Source organism: Mus caroli, chromosome 19 (assembly GCF_900094665.2).
Source record: "Mus caroli chromosome 19, CAROLI_EIJ_v1.1, whole genome shotgun sequence".
Taxonomy (NCBI): Eukaryota; Metazoa; Chordata; class Mammalia; order Rodentia; family Muridae; genus Mus; species Mus caroli.
Genome location: NC_034588.1, coordinates 14,541,925 through 14,557,982, shown reverse-complemented (window position 1 = coordinate 14,557,982; position 16,058 = coordinate 14,541,925). Strand labels below are relative to the sequence as shown.

Here is a 16,058-nt window from a genome sequence, read left to right as displayed (position 1 = left end):
ATATTATATATATATATATATCTGTGTAATATATAGACTTAAACCTGCATCTGCTCACAAATTAGCTATTGTAAAATGCTCATACTATGAAGCTCATAGAAGACAATATAAGAGAAAATCTAGTTCACCTTGGCAAAGAGATGGTGTTCGTTCATTTGTTTGTTTGTTTGTTTTAATAGAGGTTGCCATACTTACTGGGCTGGTCTAGAACTCATGAGCACAAGCATGCCTCCTGCCTCAGCTTTGGCCTGAAGGTATGAGCCACCAGGCCAGGGTCTGAAATTGATGACTTTAAATTCATGAAATAAGTAATTGAAAATCTAGACTGTGTTGAAGTTGAAAACAAGCTCTATGTAAAATAATACCAAGAGAATAAGAAGGAAGCTACAGATTAGGAGAATATATTTATAGAATACAGATCTGGTAAATGATTATTATTCAAAATATTCAAAAGTGTTTAAGACTTAACAATAAGAGGATGAATAATTTGATAAACAACTAAGCAGTAAAATGGTGCTGGTACTATACCTCAGTGGTGGAGTGTTTTCCTGCTATTTACAAGGTCCTGTGTTCAGTTCCTAACAATACAATACAATACACAGACACATGCACAAGTGTGCATGTGTACACACATAAACACTGAGGCAAAAGAACTGAGCACACATCACCTCACCAGTGAAGATACAGACACCAAGGAATCATAAGAAAATATGTATGACATCATTTATCATTAGAGCATTTTAAGATATCACAATAGTAAACTATGACCACGGACACTGCTATTAGAAAGGCCAGAGTCCAAAACCCTGACAAGCACCAAACTAGTGAAAATGTGGTGTATCAGGGACTTTCATGAGGATGGAAATATTCCGGTAACTTTGGAAGACAGTTTGGAAGTTTCTTATAAATAAACTTCATTCATACAGTTCAACTCCTCTGTAATTAGCCAACAGGAGGGTATTTCCAGATAAAAATCTCCACATGTATGTTTATAGTAACTTCATTCATACTTGCCAAAACTTCAAAGGAACTAAGATGCCTGTCAATTGGTGACAGAAAAACAAAGTGTCACATGCACACACTGGAATATTCCTGAGGGCTGAAAAGAAATGAATCCTCCAGATATGAAGGAATCATAAATGCATAAGAGAAGACTATCTATCTGAAAGGCCACTTACTGTGTGATTCTACATGACATTCTGTAAAAGGGCAAAGCTAGAGAGACAATAAATCCTTCGCACCCAAAGGTTAGATGGTTCTGTGTGACAAGTTTCTGTCATAAGAAACCCTCAGTCTAAGGGAAGCTAATTCAGAAAATGTTCTAAGGGAGGTGAAGCCTTTCAGCCAGCAGGGAAGCCCCTTAACTTTGGAAGTAAATAATCCAAAGGCTTCAGGAAGTTCCTGAAACTGACCACTTTACACACAGCCCTTCCCTCTTAAAGCACATATAAGCTCCAAGGACCATCGAAAGACAAATAAGCTAGGCTGCCTAGAACACTCTCAGACACGTTGAGCTACCTGGAAGAGGCAGAAACCAGCCCTGCTACCCAAAACAAGTCCAGAGCAACCCATCTGCCTGAAACAGACATGGTCTACCTATGGAGCACTCTGCAGGCTGTTCAGTGTGCTAAGTAGGCTTTTAGTGATCACTGTGGGTTGAGTCATTTCTGCTCCTCTATGTCACCCCTCAACCTTACTCTTGTTAGTAACTCCAATAAAACTCACTGTTTTACTGAGTTGAACTTTGATAACATCCTTTCTTTGCTCTATTGTTCCCTGTCTGGGGTGGGTAGATGTTTGTCCATGTCTCCAGAGGAATGCTGTCACGCAACACAGGGGAAGGAAGGATAAATTACAGGTCACTTTGCACTGTGTCTAAACCCATGGAATGTTGAGCATCAGAAGTGAGCCCTAATGTAAACTTCGTACTCTAGCAGAGAGGGGTATGTTTTCAAGGAAGGCTATTAGTTGCTACAGATGCAAGTGAAGATGATGAAGGAAGTAGTGAGGGTGGGGGAAGAGGAGGGAGGGAACTAGATAATTGACATGCAACTAGGATGTTAACCCAAGAGCCCTATACACATAGTTTATTAGTTGAAAAAAAAAGTAACACTTAAAACTATAAGCCACAAAGAAGTTCTTGAAAATGCCACCTCTCCTCAGTGTTACCCTTACCCTTTAAAAATGAGCATGAATTCCTCTGTCTGACAATTGATCCTATCCAATAGCACAGGCGTCTCCTCATCTCAGGAATTATAACCCTGCTCAATTTAGAACTAGCTCTCAAGTATTTTGCTTTCTTGAAGTCTCTTAGCTTATCAATTCCACGATGAAGTAGTTAAATTTTATTGTATTTTATCATTTTTTTTCTTTTAAAGAATTTGCTTTACATAGGAGTATTACATCTTTGAACTCATATGGCTGTAGGATAATTTTCTAAGAACAGCATCTTGCCTGCATCACTGGGTGTAGAGCATTTCGCTTTCATGGATATTTTCATCCTTGATATGTCACACTAAAAGATGTAAGGGCCTGTTTCCGTCTGTTTTCAAAACACGGTAGACTGTCAGACATTTTAATCCTTGACGATTTAAGATGTGTGTTATTTTAATAACTAAAGAGGGTAAGAATTTTACAAGGCTCATTGCTACTTCTATTTCTCTCACTCACGTGAGGGTGCCTGCTAATACTCTCCCGGTGGCCCTCACTGATCTGGTAGAGATCCCCACACAGAGCCCTGACAGGTACTGCAATAACTGTCTTTCCTTGCACTTAGCTTTTCAATTTATGTGCATGCTTTTCAATTTACATGCATGCTATATACTCACTACCAAAAAGAAATTTCAATCTTGCTCTTGATAAATTTTTTTCTGTTTTTTTTTTATTACAACATCTTAGTACGTGCACTAGTTAGTTTTTGTCAACTTGACACAAGCTGGGGTCAAGTTTGGGACGAGCGGACCTCAGCTGAGGAAATGCCTCCATCAGATAGCTTGTTGTCAGATAGGTAGGGTATTTTCTTGATTAATGATCGATATGGGAGGACTCAGCTCACTGTGGGAAGTGCCACCCTTGGGAAGGTGGTCCTGGCTCTTATAAGATGGGAGTGACCAAGTGATAAGAATAGGCCAGTAAGCAGGCATTCCACCATGGCCTCTCCTTCAGGTCCCAAAACCTTTGGGTTTCTTCTTTGAGTTCCTGCCTTGACTTCCTACAAGGAAGAACTGTGAGCTGCAAGATGAAGTAAACCCTTTCCTCTCCACGGTCTTGGTCTTTACCAAGGTCATGGTCTTTATCACAGCTACGGAACACAAATGAGGGCAGTAAGAAAGGACCCTTCTATCTTAAAAGCATGCACATGCAAACATAGACACACACACAAATACACAAACACACACATGCACAGACATACACACACAAACATACACATGCATACATGTATAGGCACACACAGCACAAACAAAAACATATAGGCACACACACATACATATAGATGCATATACACACACAGAAACACACATACCATATGCACATTTTCATGGGACTGTTTTTGAGGCGTTAGGCCTAATGCTTCAGAATTTGGGAACTACTGCACTGCTGTGGTTCCATCTACTTCCCTTCTCATCGGCATAAATTGGGATAAAAGAAGAATCACTTGGAAACAGGGAGAGGACGGGGTGTGGTTCAGTGGCAGAATGATTGCTAAGCATGTGGGTTGCAGGGGAAGAGTTGTGGGGGGAGGGAGGACAAAGAAGAGGAGAAGGAGATAGATGGAGAACAGGATAGAGCAAAGAAGAGAACAGAGAAGGGAGGGAAGAAAGAAAGGAAGAAGACGAAAACTCTTCAGAGCACTTTAAGGACTTGTTAGGTGTCCATGTCCAGAGCCAACAACACGAGCTAGTGGACGGTAAAGATGCTCTACTCAGTTGCCCTAGTTAGCAGCACCTTCCTGATTTTAATAATTCTGTTACATCTTTAAACCCTCTGCCTTGATTTCCCAGCTAACAAAGATATGTTCTGTACTCATTAACTCTCCCCGATCCTCCAAATCGGTTCTCACTATGGTCCTCTCCTAGTCACTAAGAAGTTTTTTTTTCCTCACTGATAATCCTTCCCATCACAGGTGTTGGAGACAAATAGGCCATCACAGATAAGAAAGAAGCCAACCAGAATGTTTCCTCCTGGCTTTCTGAGATGATGTAGCATATGCTCTTGAATGTTCTGTGCTACACTGGCCACAACTAGTTCAAGAGTGGCCTTCCTATAGGGTGAAAGCTGGTCAGCCTTCTACATCTGGACATTGCATGAATGTCAGGAAAGCTCTCAGAAGGCATGGCGCCTGATGTTTTCTAGTTTCAGGAAAGACACCCAGTACACAGCTTAAAATATCAAAATTCCCTTGGTGATAAATAACAGACAGGAAGTCAATTTGGGTACAAAAGTTCAGTTAAGAGTCCATACTGCTCTTACTGAGAAGACCCAAGCTCAGTGTTCAGGACCTTCAGTCTTAGGGCTCAGGCGAATCTGTCTACTACCTCATTTGGACGTCACTGGCACCTCTGCACACATATTCACACATACACACAGAGAGACAGAAAATTTAAATAAATGCTAAAAATTAATCTTAAAAAAAAATTCAGTGTACAAAAATTAAAAAAAAAATCAGATATACGAACCTAATGTCATCACTTGAATGTTCAGTGTGGAAACAGGACTTGCTTTTATAAAGCTGACTGCCTGTTGGTGCTGAAAATAAGGAAGAACACCAGTAGGAATGTAAAAGGTGTGGCTCTGACTGAGATAATACTGGCATGCCTGTCAGCCAGAATGCTGTCTTCAGGCATTGGAAAAGCTTCAGTGTTGGAAAAGCTGCTTGCCTGGGGTCACCAAACATCACTTGGGAACCCTGGTGGTCTAAAAGCACAGCACACTGCCTCTGATGTTCTTATCAGAAACACACAGGTCAAATTCTTTGCAATCTTCCCACATCCATGATAAATAGCCTTTGTCGCACCTGAGCTCTGAATTGTGAGAAAAATTATGCTGTGGTTGGTTTGGGAAATAGAATGAGGTCATCATTTCCCCCCTTAACCTTGGAGTATTTTGTTTTCAGGGTTAGTATCACGATGCATTGAAAGGAAAATCAGGATTACTCTTCATATGAATGACAAACCTCCAAGCCCCTCACTATCTCTGTAGTTCTGATTTCGTTGGCACAGAAATCATGCCGTAATTATATTTCCCAACTGTTTGGACACCGCTATAAAGGAAAACTGATTGGAAGGGAACAAACTGGGGTATTTCAATGGAGAGATTAAATTGTCTTTCCATAAGAAAATTGGCAATGTTAGGCAAATACCCTGGAAAAGCAGTTGGTCATCAGCTGCTAAATAAAAGAGGGACTTGTGGGAAAATTCCGGAGGCTGTAAAGGACAGATTTTTAAAGCAACAATGTGGCCTACAGAAGCAAACATGCAAACGCGAACTTTCACATCTTGTTTTCTATATGCAGGCTCAATTTAGTAAAAGATCTCACCCCACCCCATTCCTTAGTCATCATACTGAGACAGGAAAGCAGCATGAACAAGCTGCCAACACAACGCTTTTTCTTAAAATGTTGTCTTAGTTATGGTTTCTATCGCTGTGAAGAGACACCATGAAGAAAAACATTTAACTGGGGCTGGCTTACACACTCAGAGGTTTAGTCCACTGTCATCATGGAGGAAAGCATACCGGTAGCTTGGAGGTAGCACACCGGTAGACATGGTGTTAGAGCGGTAGCTGGGAATTCTACATTTGGATCAGCAGCAGGAAGCAGGAAGAGCAACTAAACCACTAGGCCTGGCCTGAGTGTCTGAGACCTCAAAGCCCATCCTTATGGCGACATAATTCCTCCAACAAAGCTACACCTCCTAGTAGTGCCACTCCCTATGAGACTATGTGGGCCATTTTTATTCAAACCACAGCAGATGCTATGTAACTTTACATACAGGCATTTACAACTGTGTAACTTTCACAGACCATGTAACTCCCATGTCTCTGTGATTTCATCGTCAGTGGGAGAAAACAGTCTGTTTTACAGAGGACACATGAACTATCTCTAAAATTATCTCTAAAATACTTGTGATATATCCTATAAAATACAGTAAACAGTACAAAATTGTCCATTTGGCCAATAAAAAAAATTGACACTTTTGAAATACTTGAAAGGATTTGATAGTCAGGCTGGTAGCACACCTGAAATCTTATCACTTAACCTTGCCTAAAAAAAAAGCAAATCCCTAACTAGGATGAATGAATAAGAAACATCATCCAGATTCTTATTCATTGCTTACCTGAAAATTCTGAAGACAGAAAGCTTTTTAAGCACTTACTTCATATACTAGGCTTAAATATATTTATATTCCAATCTTCCTACCCAGTGGTTATCCATGTCTGCTGTACAGAATATAGCTATTTACACAAACTGTGTTTTGGGTAGTTAATGTTTTGTCTTGCTTATTTATTTGTTTATAATCGTGTTTAGCTATGCACCTTTTGTTTGAAATCAAAGTGAATTTTAGAGTTCAGCATATACTAAAATCCAACTCTGTGAGTTTAAGACCTAGAACAACTGAGGTCATTCAATTGCCTCTTTCAACATGACAATATCAACTAAATAAAAGAGCCATGTCAGCAAGTGGCAGCTTTAATTACCAGCTAGCTCGGGCACCACCACTTTGCTTGACAGATTTACTATTTATAAATATAACGCTCAGATATGGTGTGACAAAGCTCTCCACGGAGACAGCAGAGCAAAAGGCAAGGGGAGGGAGGGACCAGCCATAGCTGCCTTCAGTGTGATCTCAAGTCAGTAGATTAGCAAGAAGAGCTGGGACACCAGGGGACAGCTGGACTAGAAGGAGTGGGCGAGAGCAGATGGGGTGGATGGAGTATCTTGGGAAGACTGAGGTGGCAGAGATAAATGAATTCAAGGTATCCTCTTACTTTATATTTGTGTATTTTTAACTGTAGGATCAAATATCCAGATTATTACACTCATCTTCCAACATCAGTAGATTCAGCCAACTTCAGAAATTAAATATTTGGGGGAGGGATTACATCTGTACTGGATGTGCACAGAAACTTTTCATTCTTATTATTTCCTCAAATATGCATTTATATCATATTATGTACTACGATTAATCTAGAGATGGTTTAAAGTATATGGAGGATGTATGTGGATTCTATACAAACGCATAGTACACGTACAAGACTTGCACATCCTTAGATACTGGTCTCTGTATACACTACAGACCACATGTATGCAGAAACCTACAGAAAACCATGACCAGGACAAAAACACAGCACAAACAGGAAGCCCTGGAGTAGTCCTGTACCTGCATAAACTCTGTAAATCTAAGTGGTTATGGATGCTGTCCCTGTGGCTCAATGGCATTGCGTTTAACTTGATGAATTTTTCAATCATATTTTCCTATGAATTGGGATTTCCCATCTCTAAAAAGCCTGAGTGTCCTTTAATGGAAGTGTTTCTTTTCAAGTCTAGATTTTTTTTTTTTTTCAGCGCAGGGTGGTGCTGTGGCTGAAAGTCTTTCACTGTGGTTTTCAACTCCAATTTCAGAGAAATTTAAGCTTTAAATGGAACTTAAAGCTTTCAGGGGAACTGGGGTGGCGATGCTGCTTTATCGTGCAAATGCTTGTTATTCATCTGCACTCCTGAACAAGCCAAACAGCGATTACAGGAGTCTAGCACTCCTACCACGACTGTCAGTCCTAAACGTGGAGACTTCTCTTTGCCTTCCTTGTCTTTCCCTGACCTGCCCACTCCATCCTTCCTTCCTTCCTTCTGTACTGAAGAAACAGCTGAGAAGTCTCTGCCCTGAGAAAGCATGCATTCTAGTGTTGGGGGGGGGGTGAGGAGGGCTGGGGCGGGGAGGGGAATCCAGTAAATATATCAATCAGACAAGCAAGCAAATCATTAAGCAGCAGTTTCAATAAAGAAACTGCAGAAAATAAAGGAACCCTGGCATTTGAGTGTGAGGGGCTGGGAGCACATAGGTGGGGAACATCGGGGACAGTACATATCACAGAAGGCCCATCAAAGAGGTGGCACCTGTAAAGAGACTGAACTAGACATGCCTAGTCAGGGTTCGAGGGATCTGAGGGGGTGAGCACTCTAGACTGCAAGAGTTTGTATAAAGGGATTTGTAAATTCTGGTTTCTTCTCTCCAAACTTTGCAACCCAGATGCAAGTCCCTTTCTTTGTACACACAACCTCAGTTTTCCTACATGGAGCATAGGGTAGAGATTTCACCCAAGGGTCATAGTTGCCAATGAGTAACTTCTGGGGGAATTATACCTACTCTATCACACTCTAAACTGCCAATCATGGACAGCCCGGTGGGAGAGTCCAACAGAAGCTTCTAGAGTCACAGAGAATAGCCACCTGCACAACAATGAAAGCATTGCTTGTAGTGTTACCTAGGCGATCATTTCTTTACACAACGTTGGCCTCACTAGCTAGGAAACTTACCATGGCTAGTGTATTCAAAAGAGTCTGCTTCATCAGGGGTATCAAGTTCATCCACATTGATGTCAATCTCATCCGGACTGTCTAGGTTATCATCAGAGAGAATAGATCCTTCACTCTGGTCCAGAGAGAGGTTGATATTTGGGGCTGTGAGCTTGATTCTTCTAGGGTGACTGCCATTGAGATCCAGAGAATTGGGAGGTTCTAAAGGAAGAAACCAGAACAACATTAGTTCATACATATGGCTCTCCGGAATGGACCTGGGCCCCAAGGGAAAAAAGCCCTAATAAGGGATTTGGATCCTGCCTCCAATGTATCCCTATGTCCTTCCTTCCTCATTTGGTTTTATAAGACAGGTACTTGCTCTATAGCCCAGACTGGCCTTAAACATGCACCCTCAACCTCCAATGTTAGGATATGTGTGTGAGCCATTTGGATGCTTATTTTTCCCTAGGGATATTTTTTAAGGTTAATGTGTATGCATGTGTATACCACATATATGCAGGTGCCAGGAGAGTACATCAGACCTCCTTGGAACTGGAGCTATAGGTGGTTATAAGTCACCCAGCACAGGTGCTGGGACTTGTACTCCAGTTCTCTGAAAGCAGCAGGCATTTAAAAGGCTGAGCCATCTCTCTAGTACCCCCCACTCCTGGACCCTTTTCTGGGAAAGCAATCCTTCACTATTGGCTTCCATTCAGCACATGGTCCCTGGCCGTATGAAAACAAATGTTTGCTTGTTCTGTTTTACTGTTTAGGTTTCAGATGTCACTGTGCTATATTATACTGAATTTTATGGAGTATACTGGATAAGAAACAATAGTTAAGCATATATATTTTCTTATGGTTCTTGTACACATTATTTCTATGGGATGGAGGTAAGGAACTTTCTATTAAACTCATAGAAAACATCAAAAACCCTATTTTAAGGTTCTGATAGCTCTGTACATAATTATTCAGTGGCTCGTCCTGTCTTCCTTTTTTTTTCTTTCTGTAAAACCTTAAGTACATTAGTTAGATTATTTGAATTTACCAAGGAAATCACCGCATACCACCCAACATTACTGTATAATGCTCACGATGACCCATGCTAAGGCTGACAGAAGCAGCTTGCATCCTCTCTTTGCCCATGAGCCTTTTAGCGGATAGAAACAGAGTTGCACAAGTCCTTTTTGTGCAAGCTTATTCAAACCACACAAAGGGAGACAGCCATTATGAGCGAGGAAGAAATATTTGCTCTTTATCTCTGGTTCCAACCATTCTGGCTCCTAGCATCCCTTTTCACTTGCAAGCCCTATTTGGATTATATTGATTTTATAGCCTGAATTTGAAGCATCTCTGTTGAGTTCCTTGGCACTGGGCTCAGTGGTAGACAGATCGCCTAGTGTGAGTGATGCCCTCAACCATCCTGACCACCACCCAAAGTACAACAAAACAATCCAGAAACTCTTGAGCGGTGTGTGCTGGAAGTACACATTAGTGGGCATGTTAAGGTATGGGGCAGGGGCAGTCTTTCTTCTATGCCTTTAGAAAAAAAATCATGAAAACAGTAACATTTAATGGGCATATCAAAACAGAGTTGATAGCATTGTAGAATGTTCACCTGTTATCACACTGTTCAAGAAAATGAACTGGGCACAGGAACGTGAACTTTTAAATTGAGCCAAGACCAAAAATGCCCCTCCCTAATATCCTTCGGTGAGTACAGCCTCAACTGTCCTAAAATGGCAGAGAAGCATTTCAGTTGAACTTAGATCTAGCCGTCTGTCATGCATGGCCTGCTAGTAGGAACACTAATGTGATGGCAACTTTCCTATGTCAGTTGGCTTATTTCTCATGTTACATTTAGAATGTCCATTGTCTGCAGCTTCCTCCTCCCAGTCTCCCTGTACCATCTGAGCTTCTCTGGAGCACTCTAAATTCTTTTACAGTTTCTGATTTTGGGTTGATTGGTAACACATGTTGTCAGAGATGGGATGCACCTTCAAGGCTGCCAGGGACATGGCATGCTTAGAGGTGTCTTTGGTTTGTTGTTGTTTTGTTTTTGTTTTTGTTTTTTTTTTAACAACTCCCAGTAACTTTAGATCATGTGAATTCTTTCAGCTTCCAAACTTCCTGTCTCTTTGGTTAAGGTTATAAAAGTTTATTTGTCCCTGTTGCCTGCTACTTAGGAAGAATATCTCTTGACTAGGTAGGTAGATGTCTAGGACAGGCAGACTCATGTGATAGAAATTTGGATTCTACAAAAGGAAACTACCTTTCTTTCTTTTTTCCTTCCTTCTTTGCTTCCTTCTTTCCCCTTTCCTTCCTTCCTTCCTTCTCTTTCTCTGTCTCTTTAATATTTATTTATTTTATACTGTGTGTGCATTTTGCCCATATGTATGTCTGCACCATGTTTGTGCAATATCCTTGAAGGCCAGAAGAGGACCTTGGATCACTTGGAACAGGAGTTACAGATGGTTGTGGGTCGCTATGTGGGTGCTGGCAATTGAACCCAGGTCCTCTGGAAGAGTACCCAGTCCTCATAACCACTGAGTCATCTCTCCAGCTCCAGAAAGGTAACTTTCATGTTTAGTTACTATTGTGGTTTGAATAAGAAATACCACCCCTGATTCACGAATTTGAGTACTTGAGGTGATTCTGTTCATGGGGGATTACAAAGTCTTTAGAAGGTGCAGCCTTGCTGGAAGAAGTCCATCACTGGAGGTGAGACTTGGGGGCTGGTTGCCTTGCCTCGCGTCTCTCTTTTTCTTCTTCCTGTGTGCAGCTGAGATGTGATTGCTCAGCTCCCTGTTCCTGCTGCCATGCCTTCCCCACCACTGTGAACAGGGAGCCTCTGGAACTGTAAGCCAAAGGAAGCTCTTTCTTGAGTTTGGTCATACTATTTTATCATAGCAGAAACAAAAACAATACAGAAGTTGGCACCTGGAGTGAGGTCCTGCCCTAAGGGTAGCCTTTCTATTGTTCCAGGGCTGAGCAGGAGGCTTCTTCTTAACAGCTCAGAATCGCTTCAGCAACCTCTCCTTAACAGCTCTAATCTCTTTAGTGGATAGAGACTCATGTGTAATATGATGTGAAAACTTTCACACATGTGTATCAAACAAAATGTGGACTGCATGCTACTACTGAAGAATTTCCGATGTTGAGGAATACACATTTTGTTCATTTTATATGTTCCTCAATTAGATCTGCTCAAAATTTGAGCTTTCAATGAAAATACATCAGCTGTGCTTTGAGGAATTGTATCAATTAGTTTACTTACTTGAAGAAGGCATGGCTAAGGGGTGTTTTGCATTTGGATCTTAGAATGACTTTAGTGGAGATTTCCCATGATTACATGCTAAAGGCTAAACAGATGCTCAAACATAAGCCCTGAATTTTGCTTTCAGTACCTGACTGGTGCATAGTCTACAAGTCACTCGGGAGCTGCCCATACCATTTGATGATTGTCAGAGCAGCTCTAAGCAAACATTCTTCTAAAATTCTGGCCTAATCTCTTGACAGACACAGCCAACAGCTGATTGAATTCTACTATCTTAGTGGGTCTTCAGGAAAAATTAAGTACTTTGAAAACATTCCCAGACTGAGAAAAGTCCTCATGAATTAACTGCCTTACATACCTAAGGAGCAGGCTATTAAAGTCATGGCCCTCTAAAATTCAGGCTGATTGGCTTGTTAGCCCCCAGATGAAAGGATTCTCTCCTAAACCAAACTCTTCAGGTCTTCCCCAGTAGGCCTGAAACCAAATTCTTCATTGTCCTAAACACATCTTATGTTTGTATATGACACCATAATCATCATTAATCATTCCTATCAAGAACCTAAGAGTGACTTTACCTGCCTCACAAAGGAACCATTCTTCAGTTATGAGGTGGATATGTGTGCCTTGCATAAGTCAACCACAAAACACTCATCATGGTGAATGGTGTTCACCCAAGCCCTGTTTCTCTATAATGACCTTAAAGGTCCCTGGTTAGCTTAGGACTGATGGGAAACAGTAATATGGCAGTTACCAGATCCCACTTAACTGAGCTCAGTAGGTCTACAGAAGCAATCCCTCGCCCTCGATTTCCCTCAAGTAAGACACTGGGTCTTCTCTAGATGCAGGAGACATGCTTGATTCTCCTCCAGCTTGAGCCTTCCTAGCTTTCCATTCTTAAAAGGACACAGATGAGCTGATTCAGGACCGCAGTGATATGGTCACTTACTTACTGATTGTCCCTTTTTCAGAGTTTTTAAGTATAATTGCCACACAGAGTCGTTAGCTAACTTCATGCATCAAGCCTTAAGTGGCAGACAACAGTAAAATGCAAATACGTTGATAAATACTACAATGTTCTTAATGAAGAAGGCAGGCTTACAAAAACAACTGGCACGTAGTGTTAGCTCCGCTTCTCAAGGAGGCACTGTCATTAAAACAGACTGTTATCTGTATACACCCGGAAAATCATTTTGCCCACTGTTCCTGCTAGTTTTCATGTCATCCTGACACAGACTAGAATCATCAAGAAAATATCTCCACCAGATGGGCTTTTAGGCAAACCCACGGGACATCTTCCTAACTAGTAATTGATGTGGGAGAGCCCAGCCCATTGTGAGTGATGTCAGCCCTGGGTAACTGGTACTATGTGTATAAAAGCAAGCTGAGCAAACTGGAAACAAGCTGGTAAGCAGCACTCCTCCCGGGCCTCTGGCTCAGTTCCTGCCTGGGGTTCGGGCATAGACTCTATTTGATGATGGGCTGTGACTGAGAGTTGTAAGCCTGAAGGAACCCTTTCCTCCCAAAATTGTATTGCTGTTTTGTTTTTGATTTTTGTTTGTTTGTTTTGTTGTTGTTGTTGTTGTTTTGAGACAGTCTCTCTCTCTCTCTCTCTCTCTCTCTCTCTCTCTCTCTCTCTCTGTCTCTCTCTGTGTCTCTCTCTGTCTGTCTATTTGACCTCTAATTCACACAAGTCTGCCTGCTTCTGTCTCCCAAGCACTAGAATTAAAGGCATATGCCACCATTTCCAGATAGTCATGGTTCTTTATCATAAAAATAGAAGCACCAATTAAGATTCATACCTAGTCAATTATATAGGGAAAAAGTAGCTATCCAAAACTGACACTTAAAGCAACCCTGAACCTAGTCAAGGAGAACTGTAAAAGGGATGCTTTGATCTCGTTCCAACTGGCTAAAATCTAGTTCTATTATTACTAGTATCTTTAATAGAGGTTAATACTATATATAACTCATTGCATAGGATAATAATCCCATGTTGACTATAACATTCTTAACTGAGAAACACTGATGCACAGTTTATTGTCTCTGTCCTGGTACCTGACTGCAACCTTGGTACTTAGTGTGGTCTTAGGATCTATCTACAGCTAGACTTTCCCTCCTCTGTGGGACATGACTTCCTGGGAATGAGTTAGCCCAGCTACAAGGGACAAAATGAATATAAAATTGATAAATGATGTGTGCTTTCATAATGAATATTATAGTATTAGGGTAACTTTACTGCACCAAATTTCTTCCTTTTCCTGTAACTTTTAAATTTCCTTTTCTTCTACCCCTGCCCCCTTCAGCTCTCCACTCTATTTATGGTACCCATCCAGAGGCATTTGAACCTTTGGGAAACACTAGAAGAGTTTCTGAGACTCTGCAAGTCTCAAGGACACACTTCCAGTTTCAACGTTTGAATTGATCAGCACCCATCTTGTGGGTATTTCAAACTGCACAGTTATCCGTTGCCTAATTCACTCTCTGTATTAAATCAGTAGGAAACAGTGACATGTCTCCATGAGTTCTGTAAGATGTCCTAGTGAATTATTAAGCCCGAGGATGGAGGGGGCCGTGGAAACTCCAGTTTGCAGTCAGTTGGTCAGAGCACACAGGTCTAGCCTAAGACTGCAGTTGGTGGCTAAGTGGGAACTGTCTTGTAGGACTGAGCCTTTAACCTGTGGGAACTGGAACCGTCTAGGCAGCTGTGTCAGCACTGAGACAAAGCATAGGATATCTAGCTGGCATTTGTATGAAAATGCTGACATCTTTGGTCACAGGAGTGTTCTCTGTGATGGTGTGGTAGAAGAAACGTTTCCTAGCCTCACCCAAAGCCAGAGTGATGCGCTTTCCTGGCACAAAGCATTTAGAAGGCATCTGGTATGCCCTGCAACTCTGCCCTCGTCCTAAACAATGGTACTGTTCTTTTGTTAGAGTATCAGAATGCTGTGTTTCCACATAGACTGTCTCTCACACTGTGCACCATGGAATGTCTTAACATACCACTTGAAAAGTATTTCCCTTGAAACATTTGAAAAAAAAAAAAAGCAGTTTGTATGTCACAGAAATTCTCAGAACAGTTATATCCACAAGAAATTTTGTGCTGATTATTTTATTTGTGGCTATTGAGAGTTTAGAGTGACACTCATGTTATTAAAGAATTAAATTTAATTTTTTTAATTTTTAAAATTATTTTAAATAGCCATATATAGTTAACTGCTACTAATCATAGCCTTAATGATTTTTATTATTTGAAGTTATACTGTGACTCTGAAGAGTTGTAGAGGCATACGGGACATTTTTTAAAAAGTGCATTGGCATATGACTTACTAGTAAAGCTTTTGCCTTTTAAATACGAGGTGCTGGACTTGAAACTCAATACCAACTCTTCTAAAAAGGCCACATGACTCGGATTTTGCAGAATACTTTAAATACTACAACAGCAAGCATACCACATTGTTTTCTTTCTTCTTATTTCAACGATGCCATGCTCAGCACTTTGGTCTGACTTTGGCCTTAGTGCAGTACAAGGGAGAGACGTTACTATAAAGTGAGAACCATGTAGGTTAGAAGTGAGAGGTTAGAACTCCTATTTGTTTATAATTCCTTTTTTCCTTGAATTTAAACCCTTATAAAGTAAAGTAATATTTTGGTGGTGGTGGTGGTGGTGTGTGTGTGATGCTGAGTTTCAAACTGGGCCCTGTGTATGCTAGATGAATAGATAATAGATACACCTTCAGGTCCAGTTTGGCTTTTTACAGTTAGGGCACAGAGCATTCTTGTTAAACTATTTCCCATATTATTAACCCATATAATTATGTATCAGTTACTGAACATAGGCATAGTCTGTAAGTTGGTAATAAATGGCAGCCAATTACAGGCAGATAAGGACAGGCCCAGGAGATCACATGCTGTGGCTCATGTAACTGTGAGCACACGGATGTTTAAGTCAGCTCTTAAATTAACCAACCCGGGCCTGACACCTTTCTCTCACACATTTTCTCCCTCTTTACTTTTGTCACTGACATCACAAGCAGATGCATGGGATGTGATCCTCTCACTGAATAATAATGTCTGTGTGGAGCAGGCCATGAGTAAAATGAGTAGACGTTTCTCTCACCGGGCCTCATGTCTATGGCACTGGGACTCAGCATTCCCTCCTCGAAGGGGATATCCATTCCTTCATCCTCTGACGGGGGTCTGAAAAGAAGCAAGAAGAAGAGCATTAAACACACACGCACACACACACACACACACACACACACACAC

The 16,058-nt window shown here is 41.1% G+C and overlaps 1 protein-coding gene across 4 annotated transcripts in view; it reads right to left on the bottom strand.

The window, feature by feature from the left end:
• Positions 1-16,058, bottom strand: part of Prune2 (prune homolog 2 with BCH domain) — a 261,664-nt gene that overhangs the window by 36,970 nt on the left and 208,636 nt on the right. For all 4 annotated transcript variants that reach the window (XM_029472616.1, XM_029472618.1, XM_029472617.1 and 1 more), the window contains exons 10-11: positions 15,910-15,989; positions 8,534-8,734 (exon numbers count right to left, since the gene is read on the bottom strand). In XM_029472616.1, the coding sequence (XP_029328476.1) occupies positions 8,534-8,734; positions 15,910-15,989 (281 nt within the window). The remainder of the gene's footprint in view (positions 1-8,533; positions 8,735-15,909; positions 15,990-16,058) is intronic.